Consider the following 24566-nt stretch of genomic DNA (forward strand, 5'->3'; position numbering starts at 1 on the left):
AAGTCAGAAGCATGAGAGATATGATCTAGTTTCTAAGTGAGGTCCTCGGCATCCACAGAAATCCGAGTGAAATACTGGTTATAACTTTTTATAACAAACAGTTACGAACTCCCCCGTGTTAAAGAATTCCAGGACAGTGCATCAACAACAAAAACCCACTTGTATTTAATTCCATTAACGTAGTCATGCATTCCCGGTCACTTCTTGAAAGAGCGCTATCAAACAAAATGTAACACTGAGCCACATATAGAAACATTGATCAAAGAGCCATTTGGTGTAAAAAGAACTGTAACAGTCCTGATAGAAAGTTGATAGTGAGTTTAGTTTTCTCATTTTTGTTCACAGATCCGAACTCCACAATCACTGAGTTCTTGACAAAGTGTAACAATTGCCAGTTGTTCCAGTTGATGAAATTCTACCGGGACAGACTAGAACAGGCGATTGAAGCAGGGGTGGACGGAGTCAGCTCATTGTTAACATACCAGAGACATTTCAGTGGACAAGAACATCGGGTGAGTGGGAGAGACACAGAATGAGTTTGAACGATGTAAACATCACAGAACTGACAGGATATCAGATCTTCAAATCATAGAATGTTGCAGAAGAGAAATTGTAAACATCCTGAATCTGAAACAATATGAAGAGGTGAAGATCCATCAGGATCTGTCCATAGGGCTGGTAATGGTTCCGGTATAACTCTTCTGTGGAATGAAATCAAAGGGTGACAGTTTCAGTGGAACTGGGAAGTGCAGAGAGCAGAGGAAACAGATGAGAGGTGGAGGAAAGGTCATCAGTTAATTGATACGGAAAATACTTCAAGGGAATTAAGGAACAGGCAGATGACAAAAATTATCTGCGGAGTTATTTAGAGGCATTTCAAGAACAAAAAAAAAATGTTAAATAAGATAAAATGTATGAACCTCAATCAGAGAATCTAACCAGAAACAAACTGTGGGGATTGAAAGCCCGATGCTGTGTTGGGTTTATTTTCCCCTACAGATTACCGGGGTCAATTCCAACTCTGGTGGAGGTTCAGTCTGGGCGATAGAACTTGTAGTGGAGCGTCACTCCCCGAGACAGCACTTTAGGAAATTCCGAGCAAGCAGCCAGTAATGGACGGGCATCCAGTTCCCTTTAACAGAAGAGAAGTAAATGGATTTGATCACCGAGCAGAGTGTATAATGGACGGGCATCCAGTTCCCTTTAACAGAAGAGAAGTAAATGGATTTGATCACCGAGCAGAGTGTATAATGGACGGGCATCCAGTTCCCTTTAACAGAAGAGAAGTAAATGGATTTGATCACCGAGCAGAGTGTATAATGGACGGGCATCCAGTTCCCTTTAACAGAAGAGAAGTAAATGGATTTGATCACCGAGCAGAGTGTATAATGGACGGGCATCCGCTACCATTTATTTATTTGATCATAACTCTTCAGAATCTGAAGATGTGCATGAATTTTTCATTGAATCTGCTCATCTATAGTGGAATGAGCCCAAAGTTCTCAAATCCCTCTCCACAACAGTAACTCCAATAGTTCTGATCACAAGCTAGTGAATTTGTGCAGTGATTTTCCCATTGCTTCTGTTTTCCATCGATGGCGTGTTCAAAAACTGTACACAACAGAGCACATTTCCAGAACCTGTGTTTTTGTAAAGGACCATCACATCCCGGAGATTCATATCCAGAAATCAAGATCATCCAGTCTGCAATGACCTGTCTCTGTGCTCTTCTTGTGGATGGTCTTTCACACAGAACAAACAGGATATTGAGCTCAATCTGTAACTCTGTAACTTTCTGTCAGTTCACCTGAATAGATTGATTTCTGATTTGTTTTGCTTAAGGAGTGAATGCCTGGAAAATGACATATTGGCAGCTTCGTGTTTTATTTTACAATCGGCTGCAGTTTGCAGTAGAAATAATGGTTGGGCTAAATGCGCTCACTGGTATTAAATTAGACAGTAACTTCTGGCGACAGCACATGCCCAGTTCAATGCGAAGATCAAGAAGTTACTCTCAGAGATGTCCTGCTTCTCCAAAAGCTGAGGGAGAACGGTCTGTCACCAAGGTACTCCCCAGTGTTACCTGATATAGACACATTAAACTCGCCAGAAAAAGTTCAGGCTTGTCCGTTCCAGTGCAGGTATTTTTCTAACAGTTTGATAAACCTTAATTACTGTCAAACAAACTCAGCACCAAAAATGAACTTGAACAAGTGTGAAGTCTCATTCCTTCAGATTTAAGTTATTGTTGGTGATTTAAGAAAATAATAACAAATAAGTTTTAATATTTTCTTTCATTCCCTCTCTTTATTCCGCTATCTGTGTCTGATTTGATGCTGAATTGAATATTCAGACTGACACTTGCTGGTTCAGACTCTCCCCTGCTCATTAATGATTCTTCAATCTGATTGTTTCAGAAGATGCACACTTGCTGGTCAGATTGATACTGTTCCCAGATTCTCAATGGAGAGGGTGCTGTGCTTTTTCCAGAATTGACTGAGAAGAACTCCTATTACAGAAACCAAAAGTCTATGGACAAGGCACTAAATGACTGGCGTTCGTTGCAAAATGAGGCCCATTTTTCTTTCTCTATTTATAATCTATCTTTTTTTTTTAGCTCCTGTCATTTATTGAGCTTGAAATGTCCTGCAGTTAAATATTGGGATGCCTGAAGTCATCGTCTTCTGCTGCCAACACAAACTCTGTCTCCACGTCATTTTGTTTCTTCCCACTTTCTGCCCACTCTCTGAAACTGAACCAGTCTGTTTACAACCTAAACCTCCTATTTGCTCACCAGCTTAGCTTTTGATCCCATATTTGCTTTATCATAAATACATCATATGTCCACCTCCATAACATTGCCTTCTCCACTCAGCTTTTGAAACCCTCATCCTTATCTTTGTCACCTTTAGACTCAATTACTTATATTATTCCCTGACCAGCCTCCCCTCCTCCAGCCCCATTAAGTTCAGCTCATTCACAACTCCTGCTTGCTCCCTGTCCCACTCAGCTATTAGTCCTGTTCTCAAACTCTTATGTCTGTATCCTCCTCCAGCCCTATAACCTCTGTGGTGCAATTGCAAATCACAGTTTCCTCTGACTCTGGCCTTTTGTGCCTCCTGATCACTACCCCTCCACCCCCATCCCTATCCCCCCCAGTGGTAGCTGAGGTTGGATTAGACTAGGTGTGATGTGGATAACAATATGAATGAAGGAGGAAGGTGGTTCTACTTTCTTGTGTTTGAGGTGGTAATTGCCTGCACTTTGTGTGATGCAATTGCTACCTGACACTTGTCAGCCGAAGCCTCGGTCATGCTCAGTTCTTTCTGCATGTGGTTGCAGATGGTTGGGCCAAGGGCGCTGCCCCATTGAACTCCAGCAGGGATGTCCTAGTGCTGAGATGAATGGCTTTGAACAAGCAAAACAATCTTTATTTGTAGAAGATTAGATTCAAACCACTGGCGAGTTTTCCCCCATTATCTCCATTGAATTCAGATATACTCGGGCTCCTTGATGTTACAGTCAGTGGAATACTGACTTGATTTCAAGGGCAATCACTTTCTTCTCATGTCTGAAATTCAGCTCTTTTGTCCTTGTTTGGACCAAGGCTGTAATAAGGTCTGCAAATGATTGGTGCTGGTTATTGTTAAATAGGTGCTGCTTGATAACACTATTGATGACTTTGATGATGATTCAGAGTAGGCTGCTGGGACGGTACTTGGCCACCTTAGGTTTATCCTGCTCTGTGTATACAGAGCATAACTGAGCAATTCTCCATATTGTCAGGTAGATGTCAATGTTATGGCTGTACTGAAACAACTTGGATTGAGCAAGGGCTAGTTCCAGAGCACAAATCTTCAAAGCTACTGCCAGAATACTGTAGGGATCCCTAGCGTTTGTTTTGTCCAGAAACTGGCCATTAAATTGTGCAACCTGGACTACATTCAGTACACTTGCTGCTCTCAGTCGTTTCTTCGAGTTGAGTTCAATATGGGGAATTATTGATTCATCAGCTTAGAAAAGGTGATAGCTGATCATCAATCGGAGATTTCCATTCCCATGTTTGGTTAATTTTTCAGCAGCTTCTGGAACAGGATGTAACAGGACTGATGAGAATTAACTGGATCCATTGGTTCTGTGATCACTTAGCTCTGTCTATCACATGCTGCTTCTGCTGCTGATGGAGGAGTCTAGGACGTTGACTAATAAATATGATGCTATAATTATGATTGTCACATTCTTGCTTGACAAATATATGGTCCATTTCTCCCCATTTTGGTCTAAGTACCAGATATCAAAGAGGAGAAATTTTCGGGGTCGACTCGGCTGGGTGTTCTTTTATCACGTCCAAATCCATCACCGAGGTCACAGCCAAGTGTTCCATCTGTTTAGATTCTTCTCCATTGTAGCAGCTTGCTAGTCCATTTCAGAGATGACCACATTGGTGTAGAACTGCAGTCATATAGAGATCAGACCTAAAGGATACCAGGTCTTATAACAATATTCTTTACTGATCTCAGCCTTTTATTTCTAAATATTTTAATTTGAAATTTGAATTTGAATTCACAAACCACCAAAAACTCTCTTCTCTAGATTACACGTCCAGTAACATAACCAGCTCACCACCGTAATCGATGTTCTTTTACATTGAAGCCTCTTTATAAATGTAAGATTTGATGAATAATATCCTGAGTATTCCCAGTTACTGAGGTTTCACACTGGCAGTAACTCTGTAAAATAATGGGTGTCAGATAGTTCAAATACTGAGGGAAAATTGATTGGAGTGATTGCATTTTTCATCATGATTATTATTGATCAATTTTCCTGACCGATAAATCAACAGCGGTTATTTCGATTAGTTGGAAATTTTTCAGACACTTTTCCAGCTGCTTCCCTCAGTTCAGAAATGTCCCTTCCTGGGTATTGGAATTCTGATTCACTGCTGTTTTATTTCTAAGTAAATCACAAAGTGTGACAGAAGGAAGTACATGTGAGAAGTAAATGGATCATATTGTCAATCAGTAATCTGCTGTCATGTTGGATATTGGTTAACATCCTTCCATCTACTAAAGATGTTGGATACACATCAAACAATCCATTTAGGTGGGATGTCTGCTCTTCGTGCACCTTTGCTGATGGCTGTGAAGGCCAATCCTTGAGATACAAGTTCTGCCACAAGTGTTGGATACTGAAGGACAGATAAAATGAATCACATTAAAATTACTCCAATTTGTTTGTGATTCCTCCCTCTCCTAGAACGACATATCTGATTTCTATCTGTCTTCCACCTTATCACACACATTCCCTTGTGTACTTTCCTCATCTGCCCCATCCTTTTGCTGTCTCTGTACATACTTAAAACCTGTTTCTTCTGTACGTTTCTAGTTCCAACGAAAAGTCACTGAACCGAAAACATTAGCTTCCTTTCTCTTTCAACAATGCTGATGACCTATTTCCAACATTGTCTGTTTTTACCGATGATCTCTATTTTAGTTTCATCTGATTGAATTATTGTTAATGACTAAATCAAGATGTTTACAGAATGTTCAGACCATGTTCAAAATAAATCAATACATGGCCCAGTGATTGTTTTACTGTCACTGAGCAGATCCTTTACTTATTCCCCGTGTTTATCTTTCACTCCACTCCTCAATCTATGCATTAATATTCCTTACAGAAAGTCACTGTGCTCGTGGAGAAGGGAAACCGGGCGGACAGTTCCAAACTTCTCCTCAATCTGGTGATGGAGAAAGGCTCTCTGGCACGAAGGGTGATGTGGGAAGCCTTTGTGAAAATGCGTCACGGGTTACCAAAGTTGGAGAAAATACTGAAAGAAATACAGGAACTCAGTACGGTAAAATCACACACTGAATTCAACTTCAGATTCAAACACTGCAGAATTTACTATAATATTACACAAATCTGATTTCATGAAATGTAATTAATTTAAACAGGTTCTGAGCCATTTGATTACATGATTATCACTCGAGCTTTATCTGATGTACCCAAGCACCTGAAAGGTAAGTGAAGAAATGGCAATTTCAAACAACTGAATTTACACAACATCTTTAATGTAGTAAAATATTTCAAAGCGCTTTGCAGGAGCATTCTCAAACAAATGTGACATGGTGGCACAGAAAGAGCTATTGGGGCAGATGATCAACAGCTCGGTAAAAAAGTAGGTTTTTAGGACTATCTGAAAGGAGGAAAGAGGGTCGAGAGGCAAAGGGAGGGAATTTCAGAACTTAAGGATGAGGCAGCTGAAGCATGGCCAATAATGGAGGAGCAATTAAAATTGGGGATGAAGAGGCCATAACTAGAAGAGCACAGATATTACAGATGGTGTGGAGCTGGAGGGGTTTGTAGAGATTGGGAGGGGAGAGGCTCTGGAGGGACTTGGAAACAAGTATGAGAATTTTAAAATTGAGGAGTTGCTCAACTGAGCGCCAATGTAGATCAGCGAGCAGGGTTGTGATAGGTGAATGGACTTGGTTTGTGTTCGGACGCCATAAACATAGTTTTGGATGACCTTAACTTTAGGGAGGGTGGAAGATGGGAGAACGGACAGGAGAGCTTTCAACTAGTCAAATCTAAGGGCAGAAAAAGTATGGATGAGGGTTTCAGCAGTAGATAAGCTCTGGCAGGTGCAGAGTTTGGCAATGTTATGGAGTTAGAAGTGGTGTTTATGATGAAGTGGATGTGTAGTCGTAAGCTCAACTCTGTTATAACACTTTGGAGAATCAGAAATACTGGAATCTAACTGTTTGTTTAGAAGCTGTCGGAATCTGGAAATCAGAAGCTCAAAGGCTGGGGAAATAGGTTTGGATGTCATTTGGATTTGTCCTGCGTTCTTAACTATTCAGCAGAGGTTCAATTATAATTTACAGGACTTACAAAATACCCTGTAGGTATGTGGACATTGAACTATTTCCCTTAATCGAGATGTTCTTCATTAGATCTTGCAAAACCATATACTCACGTGGCAGGATCCTGATACACTGTGAAACCCCATACACCCCTGGCAGGATCCTGATACACTGTGAAACGCTATACAAAGCTGGCAGGATCCTGATACACTGTGAAACCCATACACACCTGTCAGGATCCTGATACACTGTGAAACCCCATACACACCTGGCAGGATCCTGATACACTGTGAAACCCCACACACACCTGGCAGGATCCTGATACACTGTGAAACCCATACACACCTGTCAGGATCCTGATACACTGTGAAACCCATACACACCTGGCAGGATCCTGATACACTGTGAAACCCATACACACCTGTCAGGATCCTGATACACTGTCAAACCCCATACACACCTGGCAGGATCCTGATACACTGTGAAACCCCATACACACCTGGCAGGATCCTGATACACTGTGAAACCCCATACACACCTGGCAGGATCCTGATACACTGTGAAACCCCATACACACCTGGCAGGATCCTGATAGACTGTGAAACCCCATACACACCTGGCAGGATCCTGATACACTGTGAAACCCCATACACACCTTGCAGGATCCTGATACACTGTGAAACCCCATACACACCAGGCAGGATCCTGATACACTGTGAAACCCCATACACACCTGGCAGGATCCTGATACACTGTGAAACCCCATACACACCTGGCAGGATCCTGATACACTGTGAAACTCCATACACACCTGGCAGGATCCTGATGCACTGTGAAACCCCATACACACCTGGCAGGATCCTGATACACTGTGAAACCCCATAGACCCCTGGCAGGATCCTGATACACTGTGAAACCCCATACACACCTGGCAGGATCCTGATAGACTGTGAAACCCCATACACACCTGGCAGGATCCTGCTACACGGTGAAACCACATACACACCTGACAGGATCCTGATACACTGTGAAACCCCATACGCACCTGACAGGATCCTGATACACTCTGAAACCCCATACACACCTGGCAGGATCCCGATACACTGTGAAACCCCATACACACCTGGCAGGATCCTGATAGACTGTGAAACCCCATACACACCTGGCAGGATCCTGATACACTGTGAAACCCCATACACACCTGGCAGGATCCTGATACACTGTGAAACCCCATACACACCTGGCAGGATCCTGATACACTATGAAATCCAATGGAAATATGGTAGTATATTCAATTACTTTTGCTAGAATTCTCCTATGTGATGCAAATGCACTTGGGGCTCACAAGTAAAGAGCATTTTCTTGAGGCAGATACCAACATAACCTATAGGGAACGAGCTGCAGAAATGTGAAACTTTAAAATGTTATCATTTCACAGAGCAGCAGAAGGCATCAGGAAGTATATGATCTGATCTGAGATTTACAGATGTCCACACAATAGAACATTAATCCATCAAGAAATATGAGAAAAAGGCAAAGTCCAGGATGATGAGAAAGATATTGACTGCTTTCCCAATTACAGGGCAAGAGAAAACCTTATTCCACGCAAAGAAGTACCCTTTTAATTCAGGACTCTTTTTAGACCCAATGTAATGACTAACAAAGGCATATTTCTAATTTTCAATAATAAAAACAAGAAATGCTGGAACCACTCAGCAGGTCTGGCAGCATCTCTGGAAAGAGAAGCAGAGTTAACGTTTGATACTATCTTTAATGTTTGTTGCTAGATCTGTTCAAAATTTATTCCATTTTGCACAGTTTCGAAGAAGGGTCACTGACCCGAAACGTTAACTCTGCTTCTCTTTCCACAGATGCTGCCAGACCTACTGAGTGGTTCCAGCATTTCTTGTTTTTATTTCAGATTTCCAGCATCCGCGGTATTTTGCTTTTATCTTTTTTAATTTTCAAACCTGCAATATGGGAAACTAAGACCAAAATGAAACAACAGAGTATAACTATTCGTAAAACAACTGAAATGAACTGCAAATATTTTCTGCTTTAACATTAAAGTGAAGAGGGTTGGAGTTCAAATGCTATTTCGAATCGGTGATATGATGGGCTGTTATTAAAACATATTCAATGAATGTCTGTGTAAAACTGCTGAAAAACTTCACAATTTCTGAAACACAATACAAAAATGATTAGGGACAGGAAAAGTTCATTCAGCACAAAAAGCCTGTCCCTGTCAGAGATGAATCCCTGTGTTCTTCCACTCAGTGCATCCACAGAAAAACGTCCCACTATTACTTAGGTTCTGATGAAAGGTCATTGGACCAAAACCGACAAGTGCCGTCAGACCTGCTGTGTTTCTCCAGCATTTTCTGGTTTTATTTCTATTGTCATTAACCACTTACACTGCCCCTTTCGTGTCTTTCCCCAGTATACCTGCTCTACTATCCATTGGGTATAAAATTACCTTGATGTCCATTCTGATTCAGACTTTCATTTTTCACCTATTAATTATTTTGGGAATTGTGAGCTTGTTTCCTTCTCTAATGTAATGAATTCAATTAAAACATTTCAATACTCAAGTCTCTTGCCCAAACAAAATGTGTCAAATATTCCCACCCTTATCTGATAGAGTTTTCATGAATTGAATCATTTTTGGAATTCCCTATGTATCTTTGTACTGGCAGTAACCTTTACCTGTTATCAGATGTCTATTGAGGAGCAGGTAATACACCAGATAAACTATACGAGCCCTGAAACAGGAGCAATTTCACAATGCACAGTCTGTCCCTCTGTTAATGCACACAAAACCCAGATAATGTGAGGTATCCAGAACTGAGTTTTAAATTCACCGATAGTGAAGCTGTGAATTAAATCTTGTAATGCTTCACAGAATAGTGAAATGATATCCAGAAGTTGTTTTTATATCAATACAACTAACATTGAAAACCACTTTCTGTCTGTTCTAATTGAAGATGTTCAACAGAAACACAAGGAAACACTCCGGGTACAAACTGAAACACTGAGAGTGAACACTATCCTAATAAAGGAGAAGGTTAAGATTTTCCAGCTGGTTGATCGATACGCTGAGCTAACGGTCATTTCTGCTGTTCAAGATCGGACACTTGTAGAACATGAACTGCTGGCAAGAGGCCGAGACCATGAAGAGTGGAGAGAGAAACATCTCTGGAAAGAACTGGAAAAAATCCGAACTGATCAATTGTTCCAGAGCAGTTTTTCCCTGAGAAAATCCAAATCTGGGAGTTCAGCAGCAGTGAGTGGAGTCCCGGGGATTGGAAAAACAACAATGGTACAAAAGATTGTCCATCACTGGGCCACTGGGAAAATATACCCAAGCAAAAAAATTGTTTTCAGTTTTAAATTCCGAGAGTTGAACACTATCAACTGCAAAATAAACCTGTGGAACATAATATTGCTTTTCTATCCATACATGCAGAATATTTTGGAAGAGCTCTGCAACAGCCCAGATGGATTGCTGTTTATATTTGATGGTTTGGATGAATTCAAGGACACGATCGATTTTGGTGACAATCGGAGAAATACAGAACCTCAGTACATGTGCACAGATCCCGAATGCTGGTGTGAAGTGTCTGACATTGTGTACAGTTTAATACAACACAAGCTGCTCCCAGGATGTTCAGTGTTAGTGACCAGCCGTCCCACTGCATTACATTTATTGGGAAAGACTGAGATCAGTGTCTGGGCTGAAATCCTGGGATTTGTTGGTGATGAACGGAAGGAATATTTCAACAAGTTTTTTGAAGATCAGACGGTGGCAGCAGCTGTTTTCAAACACGTGGAGGAGAACGAGATCCTGTACACCATGTGTTACAACCCTTCCTACTGCTGGATCCTCTGTCTGTCACTGGGTCCCTTCTTTACACAAAGAGACAGGAAACAGCAGCAAGTTCCCAAGACCATCACCCAGCTATATTCCTACTATATTTACAACATTCTGAAAAACCATAGCCGAGAGATTGAAAACCCCCGTGATGTGTTACTGAAGATCGGTGAGATGGCCTTCACAGGAGTCTCCGAGAAGAAGATTGTGTTTAGAGATGGAGATTTGATCGAGTACAATCTGCAACCTTCCCAGTTCCTGTCTGGATTCCTGATGGAACTTTTGGAGAGAGATGATTCTGTCCAGAGTGTGGTTTACACATTCCCACACCTCACTATCCAAGAGTTTGTTGCCGCACTCACACAATTCCTGACTCCAGATCCCAGGGACATCCGGCATCTCCTCAGTGATGCTCACAGTGAGGAAGATGGGAGATTTGAGATATTTCTGCGTTTTGTTGCTGGTCTCTCCTCCCCACAGGCAACTCGACCCCTGGAGGAGTTTCTGGGTCGATTTCCTCATCAAACAACCTGCCGAGTGATTGACTGGGTGAAGGAGAAGGTTGAAGGAGAGATTGGAAAGAGTGCAACAGGTAAAAGGAATCTCCTGAATACATTGCATTACCTGTTTGAGTCTCAGAGTACAATCCTGGCTCGCACTACAGTGGGATCTGTGGAAACACTTACATTTAGTGGATTGCGGCTGATGCCGATTGACTGTGCAGTCCTGTCTCAGACCATTGGACTCTGTGAAACATTGAAAGAACTCGATCTGGAGAATTGCTACATTCAGATTGAAGGACTGCAGTGTCTGGGACCCGTACTGCATAAATGCCAGGAGTTGAGGTAACAGTTTATTTTTCTCTAACTGTTGGGTGAATTGTGGAGCAGTCATGGATTGTGTTGTTGCTCCATAATGAAGGGGAATGAACAGTTCAGTTAAATCGGAGAGTAGTAAATTCAATACAAATATGACAATTAATAAGAGGATCAGTCAGTAATTCCCTAAGAATTGGAGTATGTAAAATGGATCCTTGTGAACAAGTAGGGATGTTACAGTCTTTATCGGTTAATACAGGTCAGTGAGAGTCTGATCATTTAATTAACTGTTTTTCATATTGACTAAGATATGCCCATTGAAGAAGTTGCTCCTTACTGTTATTACCACATAGACTGAAATAACTGCAGCAGTCCATGTGTCCAAGCATCCCACTCTCTTCACCAGGTGTAGGAATCATAGAATAGTTACAGCACAGAAGGAGGTCATTTGGCACTTTGCCTCTGTGCGGGCTCTCTGCAAGAGCAACTCAGTTACTTTCACTCCCCCTCCCTTTCCATATAGCCCTGCATTTAGTTTTTCTCTACAGATAATTGTTCAATTCCCTTTTGAAAACCGGAGTTAGTGAACCCAGGAATTTCCCATAACCTCCCCCGTGTGTGTGAGAGGCCCCATGTGGGGAGGGATCTTCCAAAAATGCCACAAAAACTGTCAGACTGGTTACACCAGAAATAAATGCAGCACTAGTTCAATGGGGAATAAAGTGAGACTCCCCTCCCCTGTACTTTAGAGTACAGAAGCATTTAAAACTTGCAACAGAGAGAATAAACTCTTCCTGCTACAAAAAATCCTGGAAGATGTATTTTACAGCAGCAGCTAGCACCGTTTCTACATGTAACTCATTCCGCAATATTATACAGATTATTATGATGCTCAGAATATATACTGCAGGAAGTCACCCCTAATTTAATTGGGTAAAAATTGCTCCATTCCCATAATATCCGGGAAAGGACCTGCAGATATAAGACATTTTTCCCTCAACATGACCAGGCTGTCACTGAGCTCCAGGAAGGTAATTCTGCTCAGGGAATGAAACCAGACTGAGTGACATTTAAATGCTTCACATAGACAGTACTTAATTTAATAAATACATTTAATAAGTACATTACTGACAGTTCCTGAATATATGGGGAGTCAGACAAAGTGAGATTCATTGCCAGTGTCAGGAAAATCAGGCGATTAATTTTCCTGAGGTTTTTCTGTGTTTTTTTTCTGTATCCAACAGAGAAACGTTGTCTCAGATTCAGGATTTGATTCAGTTTGTGTCTCATTCTTTGTTTGTCTTTAGACTGGGGATCAATAAACTGGGAGATTCAGGAGTGAAACTATTGTCTGCAGCTCTGAGGAACCCGGACTGCAAAATCCAGGAACTGGGGTAGGAACCAGACTGTGTGAGATTGTGTTTATAATACTTGGATGGCTGACTCTGCACAATATTAATGAACACCATGTTATTAGTATCTGTAATATTTTCATTAATAAACACTGAATATTATTTTATTAATAATTTTAATAATAAACTCCAGATATTTATGCTAAAAAAATCTCTCACTCTGTTTCCCTTTTTATTTCTCTCTCTGATCGGCAGTCTGAATGAAAACGGTCTCACAGACTCTTCTGCCGAGGATCTAACCTCCACTTTCTGTACAAACCGGTCACTGACGGTTCTGGACCTGGGTAATAATAAATTGGGAGATTCAGGAATAAAACTACTGTCTGTCACTTTGAGGAAGCCGGACTGTGGAATAGAGGAATTGATGTAAGTACCAGACTATGTGAGACTGTGCTTAGAATAACTGAATATCTGAAACTACCCAATGATTAATGGTATCAGTAATATTAACAAACACTGTACATTATTATTAGTTTCAGTAAGAGTGTCATTAACAAACATTGGGATTCATCATGATTCATCGTATCCCTGTCTCTTTCCCTCTGAACCCAGGCTGACTAATGTCGGTCTCACATATTCTTGCATTGGGGATCTTGCCTCTGCTCTCAGTACAAACCGGTCACTGAAGTTCCTGAACCTGGGTTACAATAAACTGGGAGATTCTGGAGTGAAACTATTATCTGCAGCTCTGAGGAACCTGGCCTGTGAAATACAGAAGCTGTGGTAATTATCTGACTGTTTGAGATTGTGTTTAATATAACTCAATATCTAACACCATCCATTGTTATTAGTATCATTCACTGTGTTATGAATAAACACTGTACATTATCAGTAATACTGTAATTAACAAAGACTAGGATTGATCATTATAATATTATCTCTTTCTGATCTCCAGGCTAACTAAAGTCTATCTCACAGATTCTTGTGCTGATGATCTCGCCTCTGCTCTCAGGACAAACCGATCACTGATGGTTCTGAACCTGGGTTTCAATAAACTGGGAGATTCAGGAGTGAAACTATTGTCTGAGGCTCTGACCAACCCAGCCTGTAAAATACAGAAACTGCGGTAATTACATGACTGTGTAGATTATGTTTATAACAACTGGATGTCTAAAACCATACATTATTATTCGTAATAATATGACAAATAATAACCTATATTAGTATTTGTAATCATGTTCCCAATAATTTACAGTTCATATTAGTATCAGTAATAGTGTTAAGTATTTTCTGAACCTGTGTCCATTTTCATTCTTGTTGAAGATGTTGGATCTTCTTTCCTCTATGAACATTCAGTCATGTTGGTGACCAACTTCCAGATTCTGATGCTCTGTAAAAAATATAATATTAATAGGCGGGTTAGATGGAAATATTAAAATGAGAATGAGAACGTTGCCTTGTTAAACATGATATCAGTCCCTCCTCCACCATCAGTACAATAGTTGTTAGCTCTGGGATCGAGCATTTCCCGAGTGTTACTATAAACTCTCCACATCACGTGTGACACAGACAGATTCCCAGTGAAATCCAGTGAGTCCTGCTGATCTCCACAATCCAGTTCCAGACAGGCTCCCATTGGCCCACACTCTGCACTGGGAGAGCCCTTTGGTAAGATTTACTCTCACAGTACAGTGAAATACCAGCCTCATTGGGAACACAGGAACAGGAGTAGGCTATTCAGCCCCTCGACCCTATTCTGTCATTCAATAAGATCATGTCTGACCTGTATCCTAACTCCATCCACCCATCATGGCTTCATAATTACTTAATAAACTTTCCCAGCAGAAATCTATTGATCTCGATCTGCAATGATTAATTGAGCTAGGATGTTCTGCCTTTTATGGGAGGGAGTTGTACATTTCCACCACCCTTTGAGAGACAATGTTTTTCCTTAGTTCATTCTTGAATGGCCTGACTCTGATTTTCAGGTTATGTTCCCTTGTCCTAGATTCCCAACGAGCAGAAAAAGTTTCTGTCTACTCTCTCAATCCATTTCCAAATCCTAAAAGCCTCAATCAAATCACCCCACAACCTTCTAAATGTTATAAATAAATGGATAAAAAGATATAACCTGTCTAAGGTGCAGTACACCGTTCTGAGCTTGTGAATATTCTGCAGGGAAATATGAAACAGAATTAAATGATCCTTCACTCGGTTTTACACAGTGTGCTAGGAAAGTATTATTTTATTCACAGATTTATATTTCATGTTTTGATTTGTTGTACTTTGATATTACATTATGGTAATTTATGAATATATATATATATATAATATATCTCGATGTGATTCCTCTAGTCACTATGAACAGTGACATTGTCCATGTTGGTTGGTGTTTCTATTTGAATATATTTACCATATCTCACAGGGTGCCAGCACCTGACTAGTCAGCACTGTAGGAGGTGAGGACATTTACCACTATTAACATTATTCTGCAATGTAATGTTATAAATCATGTGACTTTAAATAGTGACGTGATGCACAGATTGATTTCTGAAATGTTTTTAGGGGTAGAAAATGCCCTAAATACTGAAGTGGTAGATTTGACTCTTTTACATTCATTATCCTCTACAATGTAGGAAATTTAGTTTAGTTTAGTTTAGTGATACAGCACTGAAACAGGCCCTTCGGCCCACCGAATCTGTGCCGACCATCAACCACCCATTTATACTAATCCTACATTAATCCCATATTCCTACCACATCCCCACCTGTCCCTACAACCTACCTATACTAGGGGCAATTTATAATGGACAATTTACCTACCAACCTGCAAGTCTTTTGGCTTGTGGGAGGAAACCGGAGCACCCAGAGAAAACCCACGCAGACACAGGGAGAACTTGCAAACTCCACACAGGCAGTACCCAGAATTGAACCCGGGTCGCTGGAGCTGTGAGGCTGCGGTACTAACCACTGCGCCACTGTGCCACCCTGTTATAGGCCGGTGAGCCTTACGTCAGTGGTAGCAAAATTATTAGAGAGGATTCTTAGGGACAGGACTTACTCCCATTTGGAAACAAACGAACTTATTAGTGAGAGGCAGCATGGTTTTGTGAAGGGGAGGTCATGTCTCAAAAACTTGATTGAGTTTTTTGAGGAAGTGACGAAGATGATTGATGAAGGAAAGGCAGTGGATGTTGTCTATTTGGACTTCAGTAAAGCCTTTGACAAGGTTCCTCATGGCAATCTGGTACAAAAGGTGAAGTCACACGAGATCAGAGGTGAGCTGGCAAGATGGATACAGAACTGGCTCTGTCATAGAAGACAGAGGGTAGCAGTGGAAGGGTGCTTTTCTGAATGGAGGGATGTGACTAGTGGTGTTCTGCAAGGATCAGTGCTGGGACCTTTGCTCTTTGTAGTATATATAAATGATTTGGAGGAAAATGTAGCTGGTCTGATTAGTAAGTTTGCGGACGACACAAAGGTTGGTGGAGTTGCGGATAGTGATGAGGATTGTCAATTATTTTAAAACTGTGATCTCTGGTTGCTGACACTTGCCAGAGGAAACAGATTCTGCAGACTCACTCAAACACAATCTCTCAATGTTTAATATCTCTATTCAATCTGCTTCCCTGCTCGAAAGAGAACAATTTCAGCTTCTCCACTCTCACCATGTAACTGAAATCCCTCACCCCTGGTATCATCCTGGTAAATCTCCTCTGTATCCCCTCCAAGTACTTCCTGAAATGTGGTGCCCAGAATTGTACACAATACTCCAGCTGAAACCTCACCAGTAACCAAATCAGTAACAAGGACTTTAACTGAGTAAATGGAGGGAAGGGATCTGGTAGAAAAGGTAGGAATACAATTAATTATCAATAATAGTTCAAAAGCAAATGAAAGGGAAGAGATTAGAGGAACAGTTCGAAATTGTGCTTCAGGCACTGTAGGTTAAGGGAAAACAAAAAAAATGTGAAGAAATGTAATGGGGAGAAAGGAATAAACGTGTTATTAAATTAGTGGAGCAGAAGCACAGGTTAGGGGGTGTGGTCAAAATCCAAAATAAGCATTCTCAATACAAACGCACAGAGTACATTGAACAAATTAAATTTGGTGTTGAGAGAGACGGATACAATAGAAATGAGGAAAGGTCATTGACCTAATCGGGGGAGGATGGACCAAGTGTGATCAGACAGTGTGTAACCCAAGGAGGATGGACCCAGTGTGATCAGACAGTGTGTAACCCGGGGAGGATGGACCCAGTGTGATCAGACAGTGTGTAACCCGGGGAGGATGGACCCAGTGTGATCAGACAGTGCGTAACCCGGGGAGGATGGACCCAGTATGATCAGACAGTGTGTAACCCATGGGAGGATGGTCCCAGTGCGATCAGACAGTGTGTAACCCGGGGAGGATGGACCCAGTGTGATCAGATAGTGAGTAACCCAGTGAGGTTGGACCCAGTGTGATCAGACAGTGTGTAACCCGGGGAGGATGGACCCAGTGTGATCAGACAGTGTGTAACCCTGGGAGGATGTACCCAGTGTGATCAGACAGTATGTAACCCGGGGAGGATGGACCCAGTGTGATCAGACAGTGTGTAACCCGGGGAGGATGGACCCAGTGTGATCAGACAGTGTGTAACCCGGAGAGGATGGACCCAGTGAGATCAGACAGTGTGTAACCCAGGGAGGATGGTCCCAGTGTGATCAGACAGTGTGTAGCCTGTGGAGGATGGACCCAGTGAGATCAGACAGTGTGTAACCCAGGGAGGATGGTCCCAGTGTGATCAGACAGTGTGTAGCCTGTGGAGGATGGTCCCAGTGTGATCAGACAGTGTGTAACCCAGGGAGGATGGACCCAGTGTGATCAGACAGTGTGTAACCCAGAGAGTTTATGAGGGCAATGCTGGTGATGTGGTATACATGGACTTTCAAAGGGCGTTTGATATCGTGCCACACAGCAGACCTTTGAGCAAACGTGTAGCTCATGGAATAAAAGGGACAGTCGCAACATGGGTAGGAAATTGGATGAGGGACAGGTAACAAAGTGTTGTGGTTAATGGATGTTTTTTGTCTGGATGAAGGTTTGTAGTGGAGTTCCCCAGGGGTCAATGTTGGGACCCTTGCTATTCCTGATATATTAATGACTTGGATCTTGGTGAACAGGCACAATTTCAAAATTGCAGCTGAAACAAAACTTGGAAGCATTGTTGAAATGTGAGGAGGATAGTGTAGAACTTCAAAACGGCATGGAAAAGCTGGTAGAATGGCCACACACATGGCAGATGAAGTTCAATGCGGAGAAAAGTGAAGTGATTCATTTTGGTAGGAAGAAAATGGTAAGACAATATAAAGTAAAGGGAAGGACTCTAAAGGGGGTGCAGAAAGAGAGGGACCTGGTTGTATATATGCATATGTCATTAAAGGTGGCAGGACAGATTGAGACCAATTAAAACTATACAGAATGCTGGCCTCTATTAATAGGGACAATGAGTAGAAGTGCAAAGAGATTATATTGAACTTGTAATAATACACTAGTTTGGCCTCAGCTGGTTTATTGCATCAGGTTCTGGGCGCAATATATATGGAAAGATGTGAATACATTGGAGAAAGTGCAGAAAGAATTCACAAGAATGTTTTCAGGGATGAAGAACTTCATTTATATAGGAACATAGGAGTAGCAGTAGGCCATTTAGCCCATCAAGCCTGCCCCGCCTTTCAATACGATCAAGACTGCTCTTCCACTTCAATCCCTTTTCCCACACTATCCTCCTATCCCTTTACGTCATTGTTATTTAGGAATCTGTCAATCTCTGCTTTAAACATTCTCAACGACGGAGCATTTACATCTCTCTGGGGTAGAGAATTCCAAAGATTCACAACCCTCTGAGTAAAGAAATTTCTCCTCATCTCTGTCCTAAGTGGCTTCCCCCTTATTTTAAAATTATGTCCCCTGGCTCGAGACTCCCTAACTAGGGGAAATATCTGAGCTGCATCTACCCTGTCTATCCCTTTAAGTATTTTGTAGGTTTCAATGAGATCACCTTTCATTCTTCGAACCTCTAGAGAATACAGGCCCAGTTTACCCAATCTTTCTTCATAGGACAGTCCGCCATCCTGGGAACAAGTCTGGTGAACCTTCGTTGCACTCCCTCTATGGCAGTAATATCCTTCCGAAGGTAAGGGGACCAAACATGCACACAGTACTTCAGGTGCAGCCTTTTCTTTTAATCTTATTCAATCCTTAACTTACTTCCTTATCCACCACTGACTGCATTTATTTTTGTGTTTTTATACCTTGAAGGAATTTATAGTTGCTGTAAATTATGTAATATTTCTTTAAAGACTATCCATTGCCCATGTACTGTCATACCTTTTAATGTATTTTCCCAATCCACCTCAGTCAATTTGCCCTCGTACTTTCATAATTTCCTCTGTTCAAATTAAACACCCTGGCTTCGTATTAAACTACATAACTTTCAAACATAATGTAAAATTCTATCATATTATGGTCACTCATCCCTAAAGGTTCTCTTACAACAAGATTATCAATTATCCTTGTCTCATTACATAAAACCAGACCTAAAATAGCCTGTCCTCTTGTCGGTTCCTCAACATACTGCTCTAGAAAACTATCCTTAATACACTCCAGAAACTCATCCTCCACAGCAGTAGTGCTCATTATGTTTCATATGCAGATTGAAGTTACCCATGATTACTATATTACTATGCCACATGCTTCTTTAATCTCCTGATTAGTACCATGTCCCACACTACCACTACTGTTTGGTGGCCGATAAACAACTCCTATCAATGTCTTGCTGTTTCTTCGCTCCACCCAAACAGATTCCACATTTAGTTCTTCTGATCTGAGATCCTCCCTGACTAATGTACTGAATCCATCCCTTATTTTCAGTGCAATACCACCTCTGTATCCTTTTTGACTTTCCTTCCTACATGTTGAACATCCCTGAATATTCAGTTCCCTTTAAATTCTCTACCTTGTTGCAAATGCTGTGTGCTTCTTGACATTATTCTGCATTTTAAGCCAAGTTGATGCTCACCTTTGTTTTTCCTGCCTTTGAATGTCACTTGCTACTTTTCTGCCTCCTGCTACCAGCTTTACTTTCTTCCTACGAAGAGATATTGGAGAAGGTGGGACTGTTTTCTTTGGAGAACAGAGGGCCGAAAGGAGATTTGATAGAAATATTCAGAATTATGAGTCTTCTGGACAGAGTAGATGGGGAAAAACTGTTCCCCCTCCTGAAAGAATCAAGAATGAGAGGGCACAGACATAAGGCAGGTGGCAAAAATAAACAATGGTGACACGAGGGAAAATGTTTTCATGCAGCGAGTGGTTATGATCTGAAATGCACTGCCAGAGAGTGCGGTGGAGGCAGGTTCAATCAAGACATTCAATAGGGAATTAGATAGTTATCTGAAAAGGAGGAATACACAGGGTTATGGGGAGAAGGCGGGGGAATGGCACTAAGTGAATTGTTCACTCAGAGAGCCAGTGCAAACATTATTGGTTGAATGGTCTCCTGCTGTGCCCTAACAATTCTGTGATTCTGTGATTATTGGGCAAAGGCAGTTATATAGAGTGATCAGCCATGATCAAATTGAATGGCAGAAACGGCTCTAAGGCCTGAATGACCTACTGTAGGTGTAGAGATCAGTGAGGGGGATTGTGATATACCTGAACAAATTAGCATTGGAAGGGAGGAGTATTAGCGGTTTTAGCGGGCTTAAAATTGGATAAATCCCCAGGCCCAGATTAAATGTATCCAAGGCTGCTATGTGTGGAAAGAGAGGAGATTGCAGGGGCTCGGACACAAATTTTCAAATCCTCTGTGGCCACAGGAGACGTGCCAGAGGACTGGAGGACTGCAAATGGTGTACCATTATTCAAGAAGAGGAGCAGGGATAAACCAGGTAATTACAGGCTAGTGAGTCTAACATCAGTGGTAGGGACACTATTGGAAAAAACACTGAGGGACAGGATTAATCTCCACTTGGAGAGGCCGGGATTAATCAAGGATAGTCAGCATGGCTTTGCCACAGGGAGATCATGTCTAACTAACCGGAATGAATTTTTCAAGGAGGTGACTAGGTGCTCAGATGAGGGTAAAGCAGTTGATGTCGTCTATATGGACTTCAATAAGGCTTTTGATAAGGTCCCTCATGGGAGATTGGTTAAGAAGGTAAGAGCCCATGGGATCCAGGGCAATTTGGAAAATTGGATCCAAAATTGGCTTAGTGGCAGGAGGCAGAGGGTGATGGTCGCGGGTTGTTTTTGCAGTTGGAAACCTGTGACCAGTGGTGTATAGCAGGGATCAGTGCTGGGACCCTTGCTGTTTGTAGTGTATATTAATGATTTAGACATGAATATAGGAGGTATGATCAGTAAGTTTGCAGATGATATGAAAATTGGTGGTGTCGTAAATAGTGAGGAGGAAAGCCTTAGATTACAGGACGATATAGATGGGCTGGTAAGATGGACAGAGCAGTGGCAAATGGAATTTAATCCTGAGAAGTGCGAGGTGATGCATTTTGGGAGGACTAACAAGGCAAGGGAATATACAATGGATGGTAGAACCCTCGGAAGTACAGAAGGTCAGAAGGAACTTGGTGTAAGTGTCCATAGATCACTGAAGGCAGCAGCACAGGTAGATAAGGTGGTTAGGAAGGCATATGGGATACTTGTCGTTATTAGCCAAGGCATAGAATATAAGAGCAGGGAGGTTATGATGGATCTGTATAAAACTCTAGTTAGGCCACAGCTGGAGTACTGTGTACAGTTCTGGTCACCACATTATATTAAGGATGTGATTGCACTGGAGAGGGTACAGAGGAGATTCACCAGGATGTTGCCTGGGCTGGAGTATTTCAGATATGAAGAGAGACTGGATCGGCGAGGGTTATTTTCCTTAGAGCATAGAACGCTGAGGGGGGACCTTATGGAGGTATACGAAATTATGAGGGGCATTGATAGGTTAAATAGGAAGAAACTTTTTCCCTTACCGGAGAGGTCAATAACCAGGGAGTGTAGATTTAAGGTCAGGGGCAGGAGGTTTAGAGGGGATTTGAGGGAAAAAAATTCACCCAGAGTGTGGTTGGAATGTGGAACACATTGCCTGAAGAGGTGGTAGAGGCAGGAACCCTCACAACATTTAAGAAGTATTTAGATGAGCACTTGAAATGTCATGGCATATAACGCTATGGGCCAAGTGCTGGAAAATGGGATTAGAATAGATAGGCTTCATGGTTGCACGGTTACGATGGGCCGAAGGGCCTGTTTCTGTGCTGGATAACTCGATGATTCTATGACTCTACTGTTGTCCCTATGCTCCAAAGAGCTCCAGATGTCCCAGCTATAGTTTCTTGACTAATATTTGCTGAGTTTGGAGCAGAGATTGTGGTGAATGAGGAATAATTTTGTTCCACAGGAACATCCGGAAGAGCGGAGAGTATGTACAGTGATGTATGACTGGAAGGGATTAATGAAAGAGGGAGGGAATCAGGCAAGAAGGGTTTGTAATATGCAGGCAAAAATCTTCAAACCAATTTACTGGTGGACTGGGAGCCAGTGGAACTTGGCACAAAGGCAGTGAACAGGCGTGTGGAACTTTATCCAGGTCAACCATTACAATGTGACACTGAGAATCGTTTCTGAAATTGGCTCAGTGACAGGACACAAAGGGTAATGGTCGATGGATGTTTTTGGAATGGAAGGCAGTTTCCAGTGGCGTTCCACAAGGGTCAGTGTTGGCCCCTTGCTGTTTCTGGTATATATTAATGATTTGGACTGATATGTGGGAGGCATGATTGGGAAATTCACAGGTGACACAAAAATTGATCATGTAATTGATAGTGAAGAGGATAGCTGTCGACTCCAGAATGATATCAATGGTTTGGTTGAGTGGGCGGAAAGGTGGCAAATGGAATTCAATCTGGAGAAGTGTGAGGTAATGCATTTGGGGAAGACAAACAAAGCAAGAAAATACACAATAAACAGGAGGATATCGTGAGAGGTAGAAGAAGTGAGAGACCTTGGAGTGCATGTCTGCAGGCCCCTGAAGGTGGAAGGACAGGGAGATAGATTGGTGAAGAAGGCATATGAAATGCTTTCCTTTATTGGCCGAGGTATAGAATACAAAAGCAGGGATGTAATGATGGAACTGTATAAAACACTGGTTAGGCCACAGTTGGAGTATTGTGTACAGTTCTGGTCACTACATTACAGAAAGGACATAATTGCTCGAGAGAGAATACAGAGGATATTTACAAGAATGTTGCCCGGGCTTGAAAGTTGCAGCTAACAGGAAAGATTGGATAGGGAGGGTTGTTTTCCTAAGAACAGAGGAGGCTGAGGGATGACTTAATTGAAGTGTACAAAATTATGAGGGGCCTAGACAGATTTATCACGAAGGAGCTGCTTCTCCTAGCGGAGACGTCAATTACCAGGGGGCACAGATTTCAGATGATTGGTCGAAGGATTAGAGTTGACTTGATGATAAACATTTTCACCCAGAGGGGGGTGGGTATCTGGAATTCACTGCCCTGATCAGTGGTGGAGGCAGAAACTCCCAACTCATTTGAAAGGTACCTGGACCTACACATGAAGTGCTGCAACCAGCAAGACTACGGAGCAGGTGCTGGAAGGTGGAATTAGATTGGGAAACTAGATTTTTTTCAGCCAGTGCAGACACGATGGGCTTAATGGACTTTCTCTGTGCCTTAACTTTTCTCTGGTTCTATGGGAGAATTAGGATTGTAGGAGGTGAGGGAGGAATGAAAACTTCAGAAGTTAGGACCATAATAGGTAGACAAACCTGCAAGGAGTAACACGGAGACAGAGGAAAGGGAATTAGACATGGGGGAGTCAGGAGAAATATAATTTTAAGCAAGAAATTAATTTTCAAATTCCTTGAAACGCAATGAATTGAATCATGTCAGAATTTTTAAAAATGAAATTAAAGTATAAATTTACAGTCAGACCAATAATAGGGAATTAGTCAATGTTACAGTTGTTTCACTTATTTATGACACACATTTGCTGATTCAGTTCCAGTAAGTGAGACTTGGAGTATAATACTCATGGGGGTGAACATTCTGATCAAGGTTGATCAATGAACTGAAGACTGTCTGCTGAATTTTATAATCATTGATCTTTTGTTAATAAATTACAATGATTGGTTGGCTGTGCATTTTATTCTGGTGTTTGATTCTAAGAATCGTGATCTTTATTCCTTGCTATCTGTGTCTTTTTATAGTCCGATAATAAGCAGGCTTTGTGGTGAACAATGAAATCGGAAACACCCTATTTCTGTGGGGTCTTCTGAACCACGGAATCGTTACAGCGCTGAAGGAGGCCATTCGGCCCAACATGTCGCCACCAGCTCGCTGAATGAACAATTCACCTAATATCACCCCCGTGCCTTCTCCCTGTAACACCGCACATTCTTCCTATTCAGGTAACAATCTAATTCCCTTGTGAAAACCTTGATCGAATCTTCTCCCACCACACTCACAGATGAGGTGGTATTTAGACATTGTTACCATACACAGAATCCATGACATTAGATAAAAGATCAGTGATTCAGTTCGAATTTGAATGAGACCGTGTGGCATTCAGATTCTCCTTGCTCCAAACAACAG

General features: G+C 41.8%; 1 protein-coding gene across 1 annotated transcript; it reads left to right on the top strand.

Annotated features, from left to right (window-relative positions):
• The first annotated feature begins 1595 nt into the window (after positions 1-1595).
• LOC137345177 (NACHT, LRR and PYD domains-containing protein 3-like) lies at positions 1596-24358 on the top strand. The gene is made up of 13 exons (XM_068008643.1): positions 1596-1740; positions 1843-2066; positions 3655-3698; positions 4150-4258; positions 5678-5849; positions 5955-6020; positions 9851-11582; positions 12863-12949; positions 13163-13333; positions 13520-13690; positions 13863-14033; positions 19009-19084; positions 24182-24358. The coding sequence occupies exons 1-13, from the start codon at positions 1596-1598 to the stop codon at positions 24206-24208; spliced, it is 3195 nt and encodes a 1064-aa protein (XP_067864744.1). The 3' UTR covers positions 24209-24358.
• Positions 24359-24566: the final 208 nt, after the last annotated feature.

Source organism: Heterodontus francisci, chromosome 28 (assembly GCF_036365525.1).
Source record: "Heterodontus francisci isolate sHetFra1 chromosome 28, sHetFra1.hap1, whole genome shotgun sequence".
Classification (NCBI taxonomy): Eukaryota; Metazoa; Chordata; class Chondrichthyes; order Heterodontiformes; family Heterodontidae; genus Heterodontus; species Heterodontus francisci.

What these genes read in the sequence shown, in the direction of transcription:
- LOC137345177 (XM_068008643.1), top strand. Translation starts at nt 1,596, where the DNA reads ATGGCGTGTTCAAAAACTGTACACAACAGAGCACATTTCCAGAACCTG. An exon ending in CATAAATGCCAGGAGTTGAG is followed by an intron (nt 11,583 to 12,862) that starts GTAACAGTTTAT and finishes GTTTGTCTTTAG; the next exon opens with ACTGGGGATCAATAAACTGG. An exon ending in TGTGGAATAGAGGAATTGAT is followed by an intron (nt 13,334 to 13,519) that starts GTAAGTACCAGA and finishes CTCTGAACCCAG; the next exon opens with GCTGACTAATGTCGGTCTCA.